This window comes from Phaseolus vulgaris, chromosome 3 (genome assembly GCF_000499845.2).
Source record: "Phaseolus vulgaris cultivar G19833 chromosome 3, P. vulgaris v2.0, whole genome shotgun sequence".
Classification (NCBI taxonomy): Eukaryota; Viridiplantae; Streptophyta; class Magnoliopsida; order Fabales; family Fabaceae; genus Phaseolus; species Phaseolus vulgaris.
Window position 1 is genome coordinate 1110665 of NC_023757.2, and position 20118 is coordinate 1130782.

The 20118-nt window shown below is 29.4% G+C and overlaps 2 protein-coding genes and 1 non-coding gene across 4 annotated transcripts in view; 2 read left to right on the forward strand and 1 right to left on the reverse strand.

Moving 5' to 3' along the window:
• Positions 1 to 3108: 3108 nt before the first annotated feature.
• On the reverse strand, positions 3109 to 3180 carry TRNAQ-CUG (transfer RNA glutamine (anticodon CUG)). Its single transcript has one exon. It is a non-coding gene; the product is annotated as a tRNA-Gln (tRNA).
• Positions 3181 to 7624: 4444 nt separating this feature from the next.
• On the forward strand, positions 7625 to 8787 carry LOC137806098 (uncharacterized). The gene has a single exon (XM_068606046.1). It carries the CDS (start codon positions 7684 to 7686, stop codon positions 8449 to 8451), a length of 768 nt encoding a protein of 255 aa, XP_068462147.1. The 5' UTR covers positions 7625 to 7683; the 3' UTR covers positions 8452 to 8787.
• A 3306-nt stretch (positions 8788 to 12093) lies between these two features.
• Positions 12094 to 20118, forward strand: part of LOC137806103 (probable CoA ligase CCL6) — a 45166-nt gene continuing 37141 nt past the window's right edge. The window contains exons 1-19 of one of the 2 annotated variants that reach the window (XM_068606055.1): positions 12094 to 12533; positions 13226 to 13289; positions 13605 to 13694; positions 13796 to 13852; positions 14301 to 14349; positions 14540 to 14616; positions 15074 to 15113; positions 15200 to 15294; positions 15484 to 15648; positions 16546 to 16656; positions 16742 to 16829; positions 16970 to 17036; positions 17109 to 17184; positions 17261 to 17378; positions 17986 to 18231; positions 18313 to 18452; positions 18880 to 19062; positions 19147 to 19266; positions 19460 to 19723. In XM_068606055.1, the coding sequence (XP_068462156.1) occupies positions 12385 to 12533; positions 13226 to 13289; positions 13605 to 13694; positions 13796 to 13852; positions 14301 to 14349; positions 14540 to 14616; positions 15074 to 15113; positions 15200 to 15294; positions 15484 to 15648; positions 16546 to 16656; positions 16742 to 16829; positions 16970 to 17036; positions 17109 to 17184; positions 17261 to 17378; positions 17986 to 18231; positions 18313 to 18452; positions 18880 to 19062; positions 19147 to 19266; positions 19460 to 19507 (1983 nt within the window). In that variant the 5' untranslated portion in view covers positions 12094 to 12384 and the 3' untranslated portion in view covers positions 19508 to 19723. Of the gene's footprint in view, positions 12534 to 13225; positions 13290 to 13604; positions 13695 to 13795; positions 13853 to 14300; positions 14350 to 14539; positions 14617 to 15073; positions 15114 to 15199; positions 15295 to 15483; positions 15649 to 16545; positions 16657 to 16741; positions 16830 to 16969; positions 17037 to 17108; positions 17185 to 17260; positions 17379 to 17985; positions 18232 to 18312; positions 18453 to 18879; positions 19063 to 19146; positions 19267 to 19459; positions 19724 to 20118 lie in introns of those variants that run through there. The other variant, XM_068606056.1, reaches the window with a different exon arrangement.

The window sequence follows — 20118 nt, forward strand, 5'->3', positions numbered from 1 at the left end:
TTTATTATTATTATTATTATTATTATTATTATTATTATTATTATTATTATTATTATTATTTTGTAAGATATATATATATATATATATGTATGTGTGTGTGTTTTTAGTACATTGTTTGATCCGAATCTTAATAATAGAAAATAAGATGATGATGATGATAATATGTATTTTTTTATGTTTTTAAAAAAAGATAAAATACCATATTGAGTTAGAATGATTCAAAATATATCTAAAATTTATTTTCCAAGTTTAACAGTTAGAATTCAATCTTATGAAAATAAATTTTGAAATGTATTTATTAATTAAAGAAATACCTGTTATTATATTAATAATAACAATATAGTGTCTACAATTAGGGAGAAAACACAGTTACTTTTCAATTTATAGACAATAGGATAACTCATGAATTAAAAGAAGCCCTATATTGAATGCTCCATTATTTTTCATAATTTTTTTTATAAGACACACGAAAGTTGGTAATGTATTTTTTTTATAAGATATGGGAAAGTTGGGTAATATAATTTTTATGTATTTTTCTTCTTTTCTAGGAGTTACTTATTTGTTTTTTTATGTATAAAAGTAATTTGATATTTTTTAAAAATTACTCATATATTTTGACTTAAAAAAATCAAGATAAGACAATAAAGTTTATGCATATTAACACAAAGAAGAGAGCAAGTGCAATTTTCTATTTTTTTCCCATTTTAAAATTGGATTCGATAATGTATTTTTTCCGTCCATAATGTATTTCTTTTGGGTTCTACAACTTGAATTTTTTTTCTAAGAAACACATTTCATAGTATAAAATTTTGAAGATATTTCTGGATCTAAAAATATCTTTCAGTTTTTACAATTTGAAATGTTTTTGAAATATATATATATATATATATATATATATATATATATATATATATATAAAATTCTCTCTATATATTATATATTCTGGATTGTAGGATTTGGAAGGTATTTTTGGAATGAAAAAAACATTAATATAGGATAATTTTGGTGTTTTAAGAAGTATGGGGGTACTGGAAGAAATTATGAAGGTGTATGACAAAAATGCCCCCTCTTCCACATCCTTGAGCTATATGGCCCAAATCCCAAACTCACAATACTTTTTTTTCAAGGCTTTTGCTTCTTGCACTAGATCATTTTGTAGCTGCATTATATCAGTGAAGTAAAATGAAAGAAATACCTTCATAAGATTTTTAAAAACATTTTTAATAACCCCTCAAAAATTTTGAAATGATTATCTCCCTATTCTAGATTTAATCCATAACCAACACCATAATACATTCCAAGGATACATTTAAAAAATTTATATAATGCATTGTTAAGAAGTGGGCTTTAAGCCTAAGGTTACCAACTCGTGCCTAAAGATATATGTTATGAGTTGTCCAATAGCGGGTGGCCTGATAAACCCAACAAATATTTGTTAGGATAGGCTTAAAATGACTCTGATACCATATTAAGAAGTAAACTTTAAGCCTAACTCAACCCCATAAAACCGACTTAATGAGGTGAGGTTTGCACCCATTTATATATTATGAAAGACTCTAATTTCTAGTCAATGTGAGATATCCAACATGTATGTGCCAAATAATCTAATGTAGGAAGCAAAACCCTTCTTTCTATCTTCTTTCCCATGCGCCTAATTCTCATGTGAAAAAAATCATTATGAATTATTTCCTATATTAATTTATAATAGTAAAAAAAAATAAACATCAATTTTTAATATTCTTGAAAAGACAAATCAATTTAAATGTTTCTTTTATCATAAATGTCAATTATTGATTTTAAATGTAAAAATGTTTGTTTCAAATTGATGAATCAAATTCAACAAACTTTTATGCCAAAATATGATATGTTGGTAACTACACTATATTAGATCGAGTAAAAATTTCTTATTATTGAATTGAGAAAAAGCATTTTCTTAATTTCTCAAATTAGTAACATAAAAGAAGAACTAACCATTATATTCTAACACAAAAGCAAAACAAAATAGCCTAAGCACCTTCCATATTCTAAAACTAAACAACATAATGATCTTTATTCCAGGTCATTTGTGTTCCTTAAAACATACAAATAATTTCTACACAAAATGATTGAACCAATTTTGCTCAGATTATTGATTTTTAAGCATAGATATATGCATATATAGATTATGTATGTAAATTAATTTCTATAAAGTGACTCACATGACTTAAAGTTTGGGTTTTGGATCCGAATATGATTTAATAATAATAATAGAATTAAAGGACTCATTGGTTAACGTAAGAAATATAAATAATGAAAACCGACATCTGATGGAGATTGGGAATTAAGGTCAATAGGGTTATGTCTCTGCAAATAATAGTTGTCTCACTATTAACCATCACGAAAGTGTGTGACAAGAACGGAATTGCTAAGAGATAGATTGGGACAAAGGAGATAAAGTAATTGTTTAAGCAGGATCACTCATGGATCAAGATAAGTGCATATTCTTTCTTGTTGAATAATATATGTGAGAATCATAATATGATAAGATCTGTATTGTGAACATTATTGCATGTTTATTTATGTTTTAACTTAACACTTTATTCAATGTCATTTTAAAACATACAAATAATTTCTACCCAAAATGGTTGAACATATTCAGCTAAGATTATTGATTTTTAAACATAGATATATGTATATATAGATTTTTTTTGACTTATTTACTCTGATACAATATTTATAAACTTATGAAATTACAGGATTTTGAACTTATTTATTTATGAGTGTAATATATAAGTATCAACCAAGATAAAAACATTTTTTTTTTTCTGAAAAAACTTAGTTGTTCTACATTCATATAATTCCTGTAAAAAAGCAATGCACATATTTCTTCAATAAAGTAAATGCTTATTATTAAACCTTCGTCACAGCAAATTTCAATAAAAAAAATTAACTTAGTAATAAAAAATTAAAAACTAAATCCAATTTTGAAAATTTAAAAATAATTTCAATCCATAAAATAGCATTTGAATAATGATTTATAAGTATATTGTTATTATTATATAAAATTAAAACTGTTATACCATTTTTTTTAAATAAACATATATTGGAAAACAAAAAACATTTTTAAAAAGGTCCTACCGAGATTTGAACTCGGGTTACTGGATTCAGAGTCCAATGTCCTGACCACTAGACCATAGGACCTTAGTTTTAAGTTACCTATTATTTTAGATTTTGTACTACACATTATGTTAATTTTTTTAACTTGTTCTCTTTAAGTTTTAATATGTGATTTTATTTCATTTTATATTTTTATACTTTTAGAAATTATGTATTTTGCTCTAATTTTTAATTTCACATTCAATTTTTTTTAATTTTAAACCAATTGAATATTAACCTTAACATAATTCTTACCTTAACAAAATAATTTAATAAACTAAAATGTAAAATTAAAGTTTAGATCAAAATTAAGAATTTCTTAGAACATGTTAATTAAAATTGTGGAAAAGAAAGAGAACAATATTTCAGATAAACAATTTAAAAATCAAAACTGCAATTGAATATAAATTATTCTAATAATTTTAATAATCTTACACCTTGGGCAAAATCTATGTGATATCTTCCTTCTTTCAATGTTGTTTATAAGGGATTTGAAAGCACGCTCTTACATGCACTTCTAAACATTAAACTTTGAGATTTACCAAAACATGCTAAAAATACATTGATTTTTCATTATAATATAAATTTATGTACGCAATTAATAGGAATTATAATTAGCTAAAATTTATATTAAAAAATTACTTTTATATTAAACTATTTGGTGTTAAGTCAATACTTAAATAGATATATGCAGCAAAAAACAGTGGAGTTATAATTTGATGAAGTTTAGAATTTAGTATCACTCTGTTAATAAATATTATAAAGTAGAGTATAATATTTTATTTTGCTTTGGTGTGTTTTTACAATTTTTTTACTTTCCTCTTTCTTATAAAATGAATTCATGACCATATAATTGGAAGGACAATTTCATTACCTAGAATAAATCATATGAACTCATTGAAACAAAATAATAATAATAATAATAATAATAATAATAATAATAATAATAATAATAATTATGCAAGACTCGTTTATTTATTTTTTGAAAAATATATATTTTACATCATAAGGACAAGTAAAGTTGGTGGGTAGGAATATTTTATTCTCGTTGAAGACAAAGATAAAACGAAGATAAATACAATCACACTCAACAAAAAAGAGAATCTATATCTCAATCAATTTTGTTCCAAAACCAATTATATATTCAATATAATTTTTTTTGTAAATATTGAGTAAGATGAACTAACAATTGAATTAATACCAACATCTATTAACAGAATTAACAAATTTAGAATATTTGGAATACGAGAATAATATCATTTTTAATAATAAATTTTTTGATGAATTGCAAATTTTTATGAAGGTGCAACTAAAGTTTTGGGTTTGGATTACAGCTAAGTTTTATTTGGCCATGTTTTCTTATTCTGAGGGGTTTAAACCTCATCGTATGTATTTAACTGTTAAACTAAAATATCAAACTTTTTCTTATTCTGACGGGTTTAAACCTCATCGTATGTATTTAACTGTTAAACTAAAATATCAAACTTTTAAATTTAGATAAAAACTTTATTTGCAACTCCTTAGGAATCAACACCTAATACAAGTCGTGGGGTTAAAATGTTCACAAGAATCTTAAGAATGACGTATAATTCGAATTGGTAGATGAAATTACAACTTAAAAGATCAAAGTATCAGGCTTGAGTGGTTAATGTAGAACAACAAATGACATATGTTATTTGAATCCTTATCTCATATAATTGTATTTTGCACATACTTAATTTGATACAAATTTGTTTGGATGGTTCTTATTTAAGTTCTTTAAGTCTCTTTTTATATATACATAATTGAATTAAAATATTTTTCAAATACTTTCATTTATTATATTTTTTATTATCCATAAAAATACAAAATTAACCAATTAGGATTCTACCATAATTGATTCTACCATATTAAATTAATAGAAAACTGTATGAAAAATTGAAAATAATTTAGGAATAAACATTGAATTTTTTTTTTCACTCCCACAATTTATTTCCTTTCAACCTAGTAAGATTCTCCAGCAAGTGCAATTGGATGAAGTAAGTATCAAAACAAAATGAGTAGCACTTTCTGGAAGATTCATAATGCTTGTTTTGTTTCAGAGGTAAAAGAAAATAATGGTCAAAATATGAAAGTAGATAAAAGAGGAACAAAAAAAAAACCTCCTTAATTATTCTTGTTCAGCTAGGTTACTTTATTCTTCTCACTTTGTTCTTAAAGAAACAGTGTAGAATATATAGATTCTCTTTAATCATTCATCTCATCTACTACTACTCAAACACCATTCTCCTCGTCACACGTGTCAACTTTACATTTTTTTCATTTTTTTTATAAAAAGTTATTCTTTGTGTTGAATATGAAATTATTATAAACAACAAAAAATTTATATGATTATTTAACTCAATTATATATTTCTAAAATTCAAGCTCAGTTTCTATTAAGTATAAACAAATTTTCCCGTTCTTTATGTATTGGGTTGTAAGTTTAAAAATGTTAAACCAACTTTTTTTTTTGTCATCAAAAGACTTACTTCAAGTAAAAAAAAGACTATATACAAAGTAACATTGATAATTGTATTTTTTTTTATTTGGTAGTCTTTACTTTACAAGAAAAATTTATGAAATAAAAACCAGTTTTAGAAATAAAAAATAATTAGTTACGGATTAAATTAGAAATTATTTTAAAAACTAAAAAAAAAATTGGTTTCTAAATTAGTTTCTATTATGATTAAATGATTTCTAAATTGGTATCTAATTAGCAACTGAGGTTTTTATTATCAAATTTAGAATCTAATTAATTGGTAGTTGAAACTTGGTAACTAATTAGATACCAATTTAGAAACTATTTAACAATAATAGAAAATAATTTAGAAACAATTTTTTTTTTAGTTTTTAGAATGATCTCTAATTTAGTTACTATAGCAACTAATTCTTTTTAGTTTCTAAAATTAGTTTCTATTTCATATTTTTCTTGTAGTATTATCTTTTATCTTAATTATCGTTTCTAGATTGATCAACAATTGAACTAATTTCATGACCCATCATTTGGATCCAATAGCGAGGTCCGAGTTATCGAACACTCTATACAATAATAATTAAGATTTGTTTTTCGTACTTAAAAAGAATTATTTTTTTGTTCTTTGCAATGTTCATAAAATTTGAAGACATTATATAGAGAAAGAATAAAGAAGTTTTTAAAAGGCTATATTGAATTATAGGGTTAGAGGGTATAAAAATTAAATTATTGGGATAAAGAATTTATGCCTTCGTTCTTTCCTTGTTTGAAAACTTTAGGTTGCGTGCATGTCATGCTTCGTAGGATTACACATTCTTTGCGTCATTATATAATATATCACTAAATTTATTACCATAATCTTTCTAACATTAGGTTTAAGGTTAATTAAGAATATACATATATAAAAGATAGATATTATCCAAAGAAAAGAAAAAAAAAATGGGATATATTCTCTTGTGGGACACAAGACCTAAATAATAATATGCCTTATGTCTGCCTCTTTCTCTCTTCATCCATGGATTCCATCTTCACTATCACCTAATAAAGAACACATATTCATTCATTTTTATTTTAATAAAAAACGAATAAAATTAATTGGACCATTTTTTAGATGATCCAAGTATAGAAAAGAATTTTAAACCTATTGTAATAAAAAATAACCACCTAAATAATAATAATAAAAAAATGCTTCAGCCTCATCAAAAGCTGCATGCATATTACAAAAATTGTCTCACTCTTTAAAATACCACAAATTCATTATACCCTTCAAAATTTAAGAAATTAATGGATCATGAGTTGAGATTGAGACAATCTGTTTTGTGTTTTTTTTTTACCAACAAATAATTAAATAAATAAAATAAAATATTTTAAAAATATTTCAATCCTTATACACCCACTACAAAAAAATCATGAAATGAAAATCAATGTTAGAGACAAAAAATAATTAGTTGCTATAGTAACTAAATTAGAGACCATTTTAGAAACTAAAAAATAATTGGTTTCTAAATTAGTTTATATTATTGTTAAATAGTTTCTAAATTGATATTAATTAGCTACATGTTTTCACTACCAACTATTTACATTCTAAATTTAGTAGTTAATTAGATACCAAATTAGAAACTATCTTACAATAATAAAAATTAATTTAGAAACTATTTTTTTTCTTTAGTTTTTAAAAGAGTCTCTAATTTAGTTACTATAATAACTAATTATTTTTTTCTATAAATAATTTTTTTTATATTAAATTATTTTGTGATAAAATAACTAGAAAGAAGAACATCAAGTTAGTCTCTATTTATTGTATAAAGATTAGAGTTAAGTAATCCTTATTCATATATTTTATTTATTTTTTCTTGATAAAAAAACAATTTATTTTCCACCAATAACTTGATATAAAAGAAATTCTAGGCACTAAAAGAATAATTTAAAAATATGATAAAATAGAATACATAAACTTTTGTATATATATATATATATATATAGGTTTCCCACCCTCCCACTTCACTCCAAAAACTTTCCAAAACAAAATCACCACATCATATCCAAATCAAAACCATGTATAACAAGTCCAATTTCCAAAACCCTAAACACCAAAAACACGATGATGATGAACATGAAACGACAGCCACCAAGAAATTGAGTGAGATATCTCACTTCAGCCACAAACAACACAAGCTAACGTTTGACTACTCCGAATCTCCCTTCCAATGTGACGGCTGCAAGGAACTGGGCATAGGGTCACGCTATAGCTGCTCCCTCTGCGACTTCGATCTCCACACTCACTGTTCCATTCCTTCTCCTTCACTCTTCCACCCTTTCTACCCCAAATGCTCCTTCCACTTCCTCTCTCACCCTCCCGGCGACACTCCCCGCTACTGCAACGCCTGCCAGAAGCCCCTCAAGGGCTTCCTCTACCACTGCTTCTCCTGCGGCTTCGACCTCCACCCTTGTTGCGCCAAGCTGCCCACGGTCATCGCCGGTGATAACAATGAGGTCAGGCTGCTCCTGTACCGGACGGTGAGGTCGGCATGCCACCGCTGCGGGCAGAAGGGCAGGGGGTGGAGCTACAGGTCCTCATGCAAGAGGTATAACTTGCATGTGGCGTGTGTGAGGGAGATGGTGGTGGAGAGTTGGCATGAGGGTAAGGGGTTGAAGAGCGTGGTCGAGAGTGGCTGCCACAAGGGGAGAGGGGGAAAAGGTGGCAGGGTGAAAAGGTGCTGTGAGTTCGCCGGAGTGGCCGTGCAGGTGGCGGTGTCGGCGGTGCTTGGTGATCCCACCGCTCTTATCGCCGGCATCGTGGGGTCGTTGGTCTCGCGAACTTGATATTTGGAAGGAGAGAAATTGTTCTAGACGGTCTCATATATCATATCATATCATATCATCTTATCTTGTTATTTTTCATGTGATATATTATTAAATCTTTGGATTTGTGTAAATTAAAAAAAAAATGTGATGTGTATATGTTGGTTGAGATTTGGATTATGTTATGCTCAACCATACAATAATTTCTTGATTCACTTGAAATTGAGAAGTGTTGGGTGATGTTGAATCAATTCGAACTCACTTGTGAAGAAACTTAGTTCATTAGGTCTTTTTGAAGATGTTCTTTGAGTAAAACATAAGTTTTTATCTCTATCGATATATACTTTGTTTGATGAAGTTTTGTATAGATTAATTTATTGTGCGAAATTTTGATTCTGACTGAATAACGATGTCAAAATTGTTAAGGATTGCTTCTGAGTATTGTTATGTTAGTTTGTGTGATTATAAGACATTTTTATCATGGATTGTTTTTGGGTTTTTTTGTGCGTAGATTATTTTTTATATTCGCATGCTATTTTTTATGGATATTTTTCATAGTTACAGTTTTATTTCCAACTCTTTTTTTTGAAATAATTGGCAGCAAATACAGCAATGGTTGGCTAGCAGAATTTTTAAATTTTTTGTTGTGAATTGTGATAGGATAAAATCCCAACATTCAATGATATCATAAACAAACAGACTTTTTTCAATATTCTTTAAACCCAAAGTTCATATCCCAGGGACCGATTTGCTATTCACACCTCTCATTTTCTTATTCTTTTAACACTCAAAACACACATAATAATTACTAAGGATCAAACATGTGTTTAATTACTTCAGTATTAATGGAGTTCAAATAAAATTAATATTTTTATATTAAAATTATATTCTTTTTTATTGTACTAAAAAAAATAACATTTATTATTACTCAAATGTTAAGTTGAAATTAAAAATCAAAAGTCAATACTAATTAATAAATAGTGTCGGATTTGAGTAAATACTAGTGTAAGCTTTTAAATATCAACTTTATGTAGCTTACGCTAATTCATCATTATTTTTCTAAGGCTTCTTCTTCCTGCACCCCACAATTTTTTACATCCCGAACTTTGACCTTTTATTTGTAAAAGGACACCGTGATTACTAGAAAAAGAGATCTGGGAGTGTGCTACGAATTCATCAATCCAGAACTAAATCTTTTTTTTTCGGAGGAGGGGGTGTTCCAAAAGTAAATTTTGCATGAATTATTGAATTATTGATTTTCAGATTGCTGAATCCAGAAGCCTAATTCTGTTACGGATTGATGGATTTGTAATGTTTTTTTTTAGTTATGGATTTTTAAATCTGAAATGCATATTTCTGTTACGGATTGGTGGATCCATAATGCTTTTTTTGAATTTGAAATGTGTATTTTAAATTACAGATTGGTGGATCCGAAATTTTACTGGAATTGTCAATCCAAAAATTTTCCAGATTCCATAATTCAGAATGTAAAAAAATAAATACAGTTCAAGTGCATTTTAAGGTTTTTAAAAAATAATAGGGACAGTTTGATCTTTACATAACATTATGAGGGTGCAGAAAGAAAACTATAGGGGTGCAGGAAGAAACTTCCTTTTTCTAATTAAAACAGATTAATATAGGTGAACCCAACATTAATGCATTTTCATTTTAAATTTTTTTAGAATGTCTTTAAACAGAAAGCCCATGTCCCCGTAGATGATATTGCTATTCATACCTCTCCTCCCCTTTTTCTCTTACCACCCCAAACAACTCTTTCTCTTCACATTCAGCAATGGGATGCAATTATAATTGTCAGAGATAATTCTTGAACAGTTGACTCCAATCTATATTATTTACTTTGAAAAATCTTTTTAAACAAAAAAATTTATTGAATTTGAATCTCTTAAAATGATGATTAATGTACTAAAAAATATATAAATAATTATTAGACTAATAATTATTAGAATCATGCCACAATAATATCAAGTTGTTAATTTTTTTTTAAAAATTCTCAATCAACAATTATAGTTTTATAATTTACACATCCTTACATAAAATAAAAATGATAAAAATTGGCATATACCCCATCAGTTGTGGTGCTACATACCTTGGTAATTAATGTTACATGGAACATTAATTGTAGCATTCAAATTTAGGTGAGTTATAAGTGGCTATATCCTTTCAATTGGTCACCAAATTAATGTTCCACCTTTTTCCCACCTCTCACATATCCAATTGCATCATATTCCACCTAATAATATGTTTGTCATACCAATTCCAACTGCATCAATAAAATTATTCCATTAACCAAACATTCTCAACCAACTTACAATTATTTTTTGTTCTTCTTATGTGGTTTACTTCCCCCATTGACTATGTTTCTATTCTGGTTTCATTTTTCAACCCATCTTTACCAACTTGTTTAAATTGCAAAATGTGAAGACATGTAAATAAGTTCCTCACAACTTAGAACTATAGCAAGTCACATTCTAGTAATTATTTATTGGAAAATAATATTTTAACCATCAAAATACTATTTAACAACTATATATTATAACAATATTGTAATATAAATAAATTATTTATAAGTTAAATGGATTGTTATGAATATTATTTATTTCATATATTAAGAAGTGGACTTTAAGTATAACTCAACTTATAAATCCAACAAATTCTCGCTAAGATGAACTCGAAAATGACTCTCATACCATATTAAGAAGTGAATTTTAAGTTTAACTCAACCTCGACTCATAAAGTAAGGTTTGCACCCACTTATAAAAAATGAAATATCTTAATATCTAGTCGATGTGGAATCTCCAATAGAGTAAAATTTTTTTAAACTAGAGTTAACTAAGTTTTCACAAAAGTTTATTTATTTTTTTGTTTGAATTGTAAAAGCTCATATTCACAATTCTTTTTATAGAAGTAGTTATTCTTATTAGAATTAGTTATTATATATCTTTACTTCTGATATGGTTTGTCTTTTTTATTTGTGTAAGGAATCATTAAGTCTAATTGAATGAATTGTTTTGGTCATAAACCTTATTTTTAGGTTCCAATGGGGACAACAAGAAAGAAATAAAACATGTAAAATTAAATATAGAATAAAATTATGAATTTTTGAAATTGGGAAGAGTAAAATTATTAAAAAAATCGCAGTGAAAAACTAAAGAGAAGCCACTGTTATAATTCAGTTAAATAGTAAAATTGAATACATGTATTTATTTATGTTTTGCTGTAGAAATTCTGAACGAAAAGTGGCAGTGTTGATTGAGAAGGTACATAACCAACTAAGCAGCCATTTATGAGCTTTGGTCATCACTGTTAAGCGTTGACCAAAATAAAGAAGATGATGAGGGTGCATTATTGTCAACAAAAAAATGCTTAACGGTGGTCATTAATGGAAAATCTATTTTCTATAATTTTTTTACTTTTTATTTTTTATTTTTTATTTTATTTTATAATACCATTAGTATCAGCAAAGAGCAAAGAGCAAAGAGAAAGAAATAGTTATAATTTTTAGAACGCATTTTTTATTTTAATGAGAATCACCATTTATTTTGTTTGGTTTTGTGTTTGTGATCTTGTCTGTTAGGAAAAAGGCAAGGGTAGCTTCACCAAACTTTTGCTGCCAATATAAATGCTCGTAGAGGTTGAAAACATGCAAACACAAAAGTCACAGAAGAGCTAAAACAGTAGCAATAAACCAGCTATAAAAATTTGTTCAGAAAATGCATAGCAAAAGTAAACACTGAATTTATTGCTCTGGCTCAACCCCCACATTGCTGCTTCACATGCACTTCTTCTTCCTTTGTAGTTGATCTGTCCACACCCCTTTGTCTTTATCACCTCACATATAACTCCACTTGTGACTGAGATCACAAATCATTATCACCATCATCCCTAGAAACAGTTCTCAGACACACACACCTGCACATTCCTTTCCCTCTTACAATGCCAGAGGTTTTCACTGTGAAGGTTGAGGAGGGAAGTCCTGCAACTGATGGAAAGCCATCAGCAGGTCCTGTGTACAGAAGCATTTATGCTAAAGAGGGTCTCTTGGAGGTTCCTTCTGATTTGGAGTCCCCTTGGGATTTCTTCAGGTCACTATACACAATTTGGTGTACTTTTCTTTTTTCATGAAAAGATTTTTTTTTTATATAAAACTTTCATGTTAAATATCACTATGCAACTGAACATCAAATGAAGTTATTATAGTGTAAAATTGATAAACTCTCAACCATGCATTAAGTCATTTTGTAGGAAAATTTTATCCCTTTTGTTGTGTTTATGATATGACACACAACAACATGACAATGGTAATCATTGAGGGAATCTCTTCTAAAAATTGAGTAACTTACTTTAGAGGGTCAAGTGAGTAATAATAGTCCTTGATGAGAAAATTAACATTCAGCATTTCATGCACTTACATGACAAATCATGACTGTGTTAGAATTTCAACAGTTAATTTACTTTTCTCTGATCACTTACTTAATCTTTACTCAGTTTAGAGCAGTAAAATTCGAATGGATTAGTGTTTTTTTGGCTCCATATTAAGAAGTAACATTATTATACTTTCATCCAACTTTGCTAATACTGATTTTTATGTATATTTTCTTGTTAACTAATTTTAACTAGTTTTTTTTCTTAATTTCTTTACTATAATTTCTCAATTTATCAGTTACATGCAAAGTTCTTCCTCCAAATTGTATCAAATTATTCATGTGAGTTTTCTATGTAAGAAAAGAAAAACAGCACACCATTTCTCATTCAGTTTTGGTGCTTCATCTGGCAGGGACTCTGTTAAAAGGAACCCCAACAGTAAAATGCTTGGTAGGCGTCAAAAAACAGAATCTAAGGTATCAGCTTCATGTATTTTGGTTCCATGCACCATATTTTAGGAACTTTTGAATTAAAATCTCCTATTTGTGTTCAGTGTCCCTTGATTAAAAAGTGACACAACACACTAAATAGTACTCTCTTCATTGATTGTTAGAATTTTTTATGCTTACATGCCACTTTTTACCTAACTTGGGGGAACATAAAAAGGTATGGGAAATGGGAACAAGTTATTTTGTTATGATAGCTTTAAGAGACTAAACTATTGGGGAAAACATAATTTTCCTCAAATTTTTGAAAACATCATGTGAAGAACATTGGAGGTGAATTTACAGGTGGGTTCCTATGCATGGCTTACATATCAAGAGGTTTATGATGCTGCCTTGAAAATGGGTTCTGCCATGAGGAGCCGTGGTGTCAATCCAGTGAGTTTGCAACATTCCTTGCTCTCTCTCTCAAGATAATTGCATTGTAATCACTGAATAATATGAACTTGATAATCTAACTAGTGGTTTTAAATCACAAGGGAGATCGTTGTGGCATATATGGCTCCAACTGTCCTGAATGGATCATTGCAATGGAGGTATACCACTTTCTCAGTATCACCATATATTATTCTTCATTTAACAAAGCCTGCTATCTTAGAGTTTAATTCCTGTGCCAAATTTTTTTTCCATCATTAAGCAATCGAAAATCATCATTAGTATGACTTTAAATTAGTAATCATAAAAGTCAGCAAACTATTCTGCATAAACATTTGTGATTGAATCACTATGTAAAATTTATGTACACTGTCAGTGCAATACTCACATGGAAAGCTGCATATAAAAGGAGAGAATACTATGTTAGAGATTCTACATCGACTAACACATTTCATAGTATATAAGTGAGTGCAAACTTCATCTAATAACCTTGGGCTAGGCTTAAAATTCATTTCTTAATATACCATTAGTCCATATTTTTAGGAAAATTAATTGGCTTTGTTAATTATTCCAATGGATTTCACTTGATTCAGATTTTCTGTTTTGCAGGCTTGCAATAGCTGTGCAGTGTCATATGTTCCCCTATATGACACCCTTGGTATGTGTTTTCTGACTTAGCAAATGTCTCAGTGTCTTTGTTTTTACTATTTGAAACATTTACTCTGAAGAACTTGTGGACTCAAATTGGAGCATATATCAGCAAGTTTCTCTTGCTCAACACTCATTCACTCTGTCATTCTGCCAGCTAGTAATTGACTTTGCCTTTCACTTGGGTGTCTGCTTATCAGGTCCTAATGCTGTGGAGTTCATCATAAATCATGCAGAAGTTTCAATTGCATTTGTTCAGGAAAAAAAAATTCCATCAGTATGTTCGAGTTCTTTGATCACAGTTTTCTTTTATTATTTCTAGACTTTCTAAGACACTGAATTGTTCTATTTTTAATATTACCATATTTGCTTAGTCATCCTGGATTTGGTGAGTGTGACAAATAGTTTTGCTGTTTCATTATTTGGTGATATAGCTTTGCTTGAACCTTCAAACTCACTAGGATTATCTTATCTGGTGCTTCCACATATTTGACTCCCTCCTGTAAATATGTGCCTGCTATATAAAGATCAACATTAGCTATTATATGATGTTAATATTAGCCACTTGCTTGGAACAGTGATGTAAAGTCAGGTCCATATTTTGAACTTGAAAATATGTCATGCCTACTGCAAGTCCTTTTCAATGCTGTCTTTTATAAGAACACAGTTGTAATTAGCAAGTTATCCTTCGATTTCCTTGAAGTTTCCTAATGAACTAACATCTGTTTCCACAGGTTTTGTCATGTCTTGTGCAGTGTTCTTCAAATCTTAAAAGTAGGTGAAGCATTGACATTTTAGCTACTCATAGATTAAGGGTCTTACTGCATTCCATGCTGACCGAGCTCTAATTATTGATGTAGCTATTGTGAGCTTTGGAAGTGTTTCGACCACACAAAAGAAGGAAGCTGAGGAGCATGGTGCCTCCTGCTTCTCATGGGGAGAGTTTCTCTTGTTGGTAAGATGTTAAAACTGGTTTTCAATTGCCTATTTGGTGTTCAAAGTCAGAATCATGGTCATAAATTAATGACAGATGATTGTTGTTATTTGAGGTGTCAGCGTAGCTGAGATGTCAAGTTTCATAATAATACCTAATATGAAAACTTTTATATAAAAAAAAAATCTTCTCTTTTCTTCCTTGTTCTAGGGATGTCTGGATTGGGATTTACCATCGAAAAAGAAGACAGACATTTGCACAATAATGTACACGAGTGGAACAACTGGCGATCCCAAAGGTGTTGTTATTAAGAATCAAGCTTTCATGGCTGAAGTGTTGTCTGTTGACCACATAATTATGTTAACAGACAGAGTGGTAAGAACCATTTTTCTTGAAGCTTAGTTAGTTTCATGAAATATAAATTATAATATTGACTCTTTGAACTATGCCACCCCAATCTTTCTTTGGCTTGCATCTTGATAAATGTCTCTATGATTTTCATGGCAACTTAATTTCTTAAACCCAATGAAGAGAAAATCAAATCACAATCATATTTCAATTAGTGGATGGTGAAATTCTGATATGAGATAAGGTTAGGAAAAAGTAAGCACATTGGCTGTATAACTGGCCTGGTGATTCTAAAATCAACTACTTTCCTCACATTATGCCAAGGAAAGTAATTCTACTCTCATCATTGCTGAGGGAAATGTGGTACATGTTTTAATCATATTCAAAATTAATACAATGAGAAGATGAGGCTGAGTGTCTTATCTTTGTTGAATTAAAAACTATAGTGCTGATAACCTATGTAGCACGGACACTGATATTACACGTATACGGAGATACCTATAATCTGTGAAATGTAGGACACAAGACACCGATCTATATATTATATAATTATGAATTATATAAATTAACAATAAAGATTTATGTACACAAGTATGTTTCAAAAATTGGTTGGAGTAGAAAAATATTTTTCATAACTGGTTCAAAAGGATTTGTTCCTTATTTTTATAATCATAATAAAGATATATACAATAAATTTGAGTTTTTAGAAAATTAGTGTATTTCTCCTTTTTAAAATTATGTTAGAACCGTGCTAGAATTGTTAGAAATCCAACAAATATTTTTTGAATTGGACACTTCACCGATACGTATCTTACGAGTATCGTGTCTGACACGTGTGTCCGACACGGACACGTCATTTAAAAAGAGTGTCCAAGTCTCATAGCTAATAACTGACACTAACAAGACAAATTTTAATATTTCTAGGCAGGAGAAGACGATGTGTACTTCTCATTTCTTCCTCTTGCTCACGTATATGACCAAATAATGGAGACTTATTGCATCTCCAAGGGCTCAGCAATAGGATTTTGGCAAGGAGTAAGATTTTAATTCACATCATGGAATTGGTTTTTGGTTCGTTCTTTAAGTGTTCTATTCTAATTCCCCTTACTGATTCATGCAGGATGTGAGGTTCTTGCTGGAAGATGTTCAGGCACTACAACCAACTATATTCTGTGGTGTTCCTAGAGTTTTTGATCGTATTTGTGCTGGTAAAACAAGAATGCTTCTTATGATCATCTTTGGTTCTGTGACAACCATGTTTAAACCAAGAATCATGATCTTAAACAATGTTTTTAAATCCTTATCTTTGTGTGACACTTTATCCGACAAATAAGCTTTTCATTTGAAGGTATCAAAAGCAGACTTTCTTCAGCAGGAGCACTGCAGAGTACTCTGTTTCAGTGTGCTTACAACTAGTATGTTTCATCATTAAACTCAAGTCTGAAGTTTTCTGTAAGTGTGTAAACTAATTTGGAGTCTAATGACAGCAAGTTAAAGTATCTTGAGAAGGGTCTTCCACAACACAAAGCAGCACCTCTGTTCGATAGGCTTGTGTTTGACAAGGTATAATAGCACTTAAACTTCATGTGTTCTTTTCATAAACTCTGGTTCAAAACTAAAATATGAGTTTTAATGATAGACAAAACAAGCACTGGGTGGACGTGTACGCATCCTGTTATCTGGAGCTGCTCCTTTGCCTAGGCACGTGGAAGAGTTCATGAGGGTCACTAGTGGATCTACATTATCACAAGGATATGGTATGGTATATGAGTCTTCTACCACATAGGAAAATTTATCAAAATTTTCTGAATCAAAAGGACTAAATTTCAGAAAATAATCTGACTAGAAAATAAAAACAAAGATGGTTCAATCTATGAAAGAATTCTAGCATGATTTGAATATAAGTGTCACATATGAGGCTTTGACACGTCTCTTAAATGGTGTCACATGGGAGACTCAGACATTAACACTCGCAGGACACATATCGGTAAAGTATCCAATTCAAAAAATATTTGTTGGATTACTGACAATTCTAACACGGTTCTAACATAATTTTAAAAAGGAGAAATACATTAATTTTCTAAAAACTCAAACTTATTAGTATAAATTTTAATATGATTATAAGAATAAGGAACAAATCCTTTTGAACTAGCCATGCTTCTGCTAAGAAAAACTGAAACATACTTGTACACATAAATCTTTATTGTCAATTTATATAATTCATAATTATATAATATATAGATCTGTGTCCTTCCTCGTATCCTACATTTTAGAGATTATACGTATTTTATGTCCTTATCCGTATCGTATCAGTGTGTATGTTATGTATGATCACATTAATTTATTATCATTTTGATGTGGCAGGTCTTACTGAAAGTTGTGCTGGGTGTTTCACAGCCATAGGTGATGTGTATTCCATGACAGGAACAGTTGGTGTTCCCATGACAACCATTGAAGCCAGGCTTGAATCTGTGCCAGAGATGGAATATGACGCTCTCTCCAATGTAGCCCGGGGAGAAATTTGTCTGAGAGGAAACACCTTGTTCTCTGGTTATCACAAGCGTGAAGATCTGACCAAAGAAGTTATGGTTGATGGTTGGTTTCACACAGGTAAGCAAATGTTGTTCTGGATTCAAAATTCAGTGATTTGTAAATAAGCAAAAGAATTCACATACAAGTGCATCATTGCAGGAGACATTGGAGAGTGGCAACCAAATGGAGTCATGAAAATTATTGATAGGAAGAAGAATATCTTCAAACTATCTCAAGGAGAATATGTTGCTGTGGAGAATATTGAAAACAAGTATTTGCAATGCCCCCTTATAGCATCGGTATGCTTCTGCTTCATTCACATGGCACTCATAAAAACTAGAGAAACAATAGTGAGAAATTCAATTTTTGTTCACAATACAAGTTTACAAGAAAAGTTCATATATAGAGTAATACACCTGTTCTCATTTATAAACAAAAGAAACTGTAATAAATTTTACTAATTCTCTTAATAAGATGCCCTTGTTGTTAATATGGTAAAACAGAAAGCACAAATGATATGATAATGGTTAACCAAAAGTTAGACATTAACTAAAGTTAAGGTATTTTATGAAATATATCATCAAATGAAGTAAAAGTAGTTAAAATTTGTTTATATTTAAGAAAAAAGTTTTCTTTTTCTTTTTCTTATAAATGAGAATAGAGGGGTAGCATTAGTACCACACAAATGTGATTCATAATGGATAAAAAAATTTCTTTCTTATGCAGATTTGGGTGTATGGAAACAGCTTTGAGTCATTCTTGGTGGCCGTTGTGGTCCCTGAAAGAAAGGCCATTGAGGATTGGGCACTAGTGCACAATGTGAGTGATGATTTTAAATCATTATGTGATAATCTAAAAGCAAGAAAGTACATTTTGGATGAGCTCAACAGCACTGGTCAGAAACACCAAGTATGTATATATAGTAATTCACTATGCTGTGCTGCTAGTTTCTGGTTGTTTTAGCTGTATCTGACATGAAACAATCACTCTCAGCTTAGAGGATTTGAGCTGCTAAAAGCCATTCATCTGGAATCAAATCCCTTTGACATGGAGAGAGATATAGTAACTCCAACTTTCAAATTGAAGAGACCACAATTGCTCAAGTACTATAAGGTGCTGCTGTCAAAATTTTGTAACTATTAACCTTCTGAATTAATCAGCAGTTTGATTCACAATTCCTACCAAATATGCATCAGTTCTTGATTTTTATGCATCAGAACCAAATGTTTATCTATAAATTACACTCAGATGTTTGTTTGAGAGATTTACTCAATAAATATTACTCATTGTGAACATTATTTTGCAGGATCACATTGATCTACTATACAAAGAAGCAAAGGGAGCAATGCAGTGAACCATGATGCAATACTGAATTCTGGCAGTTATGAAGCAAAATCCATTTGGCATTCTGCATATTTTAGTTCATCATAATATTTATTAACTGATGTGAAAAATCATAAACATATAGATAGAATAGCTCGTATATGTTGAAACAAAAAAACTTTTTGTAAAAAATCACAATAAAACATTGTGTGACCAATGCAAAATATTTATTTCTGTTGGCACTAAATGCTTTAATCTTTCATTTTCTACATTTTGATTAAGCTTATTATTTCAAGAGTACAGTAATTACTCAGAACATTATCATCTAATCCAAGGTGTTAATTATTTGATGCAATGCACACTTTTAATATATCCTATTTTATCACTTTGTACAACAAGACTATTATAGTGTTTGTATAGTATTTGAGATCAAACATGTTTTTAGTTTTCTTTTTTAAGACCTAAAACAAATCAATGCATAAAATAATCTTAATTTAAAAGAAAAAGTAAAAACACTTAGAACAAATAATGTAAAGAAGAAAATATTTAGTTTCAACACCCTCTAAATAAAAAGAATTTTCAAATTTTAGTGGCTGTCTTGCATGATTTCCTATGTGAAACAAATTTTGTTACCAATCTTAC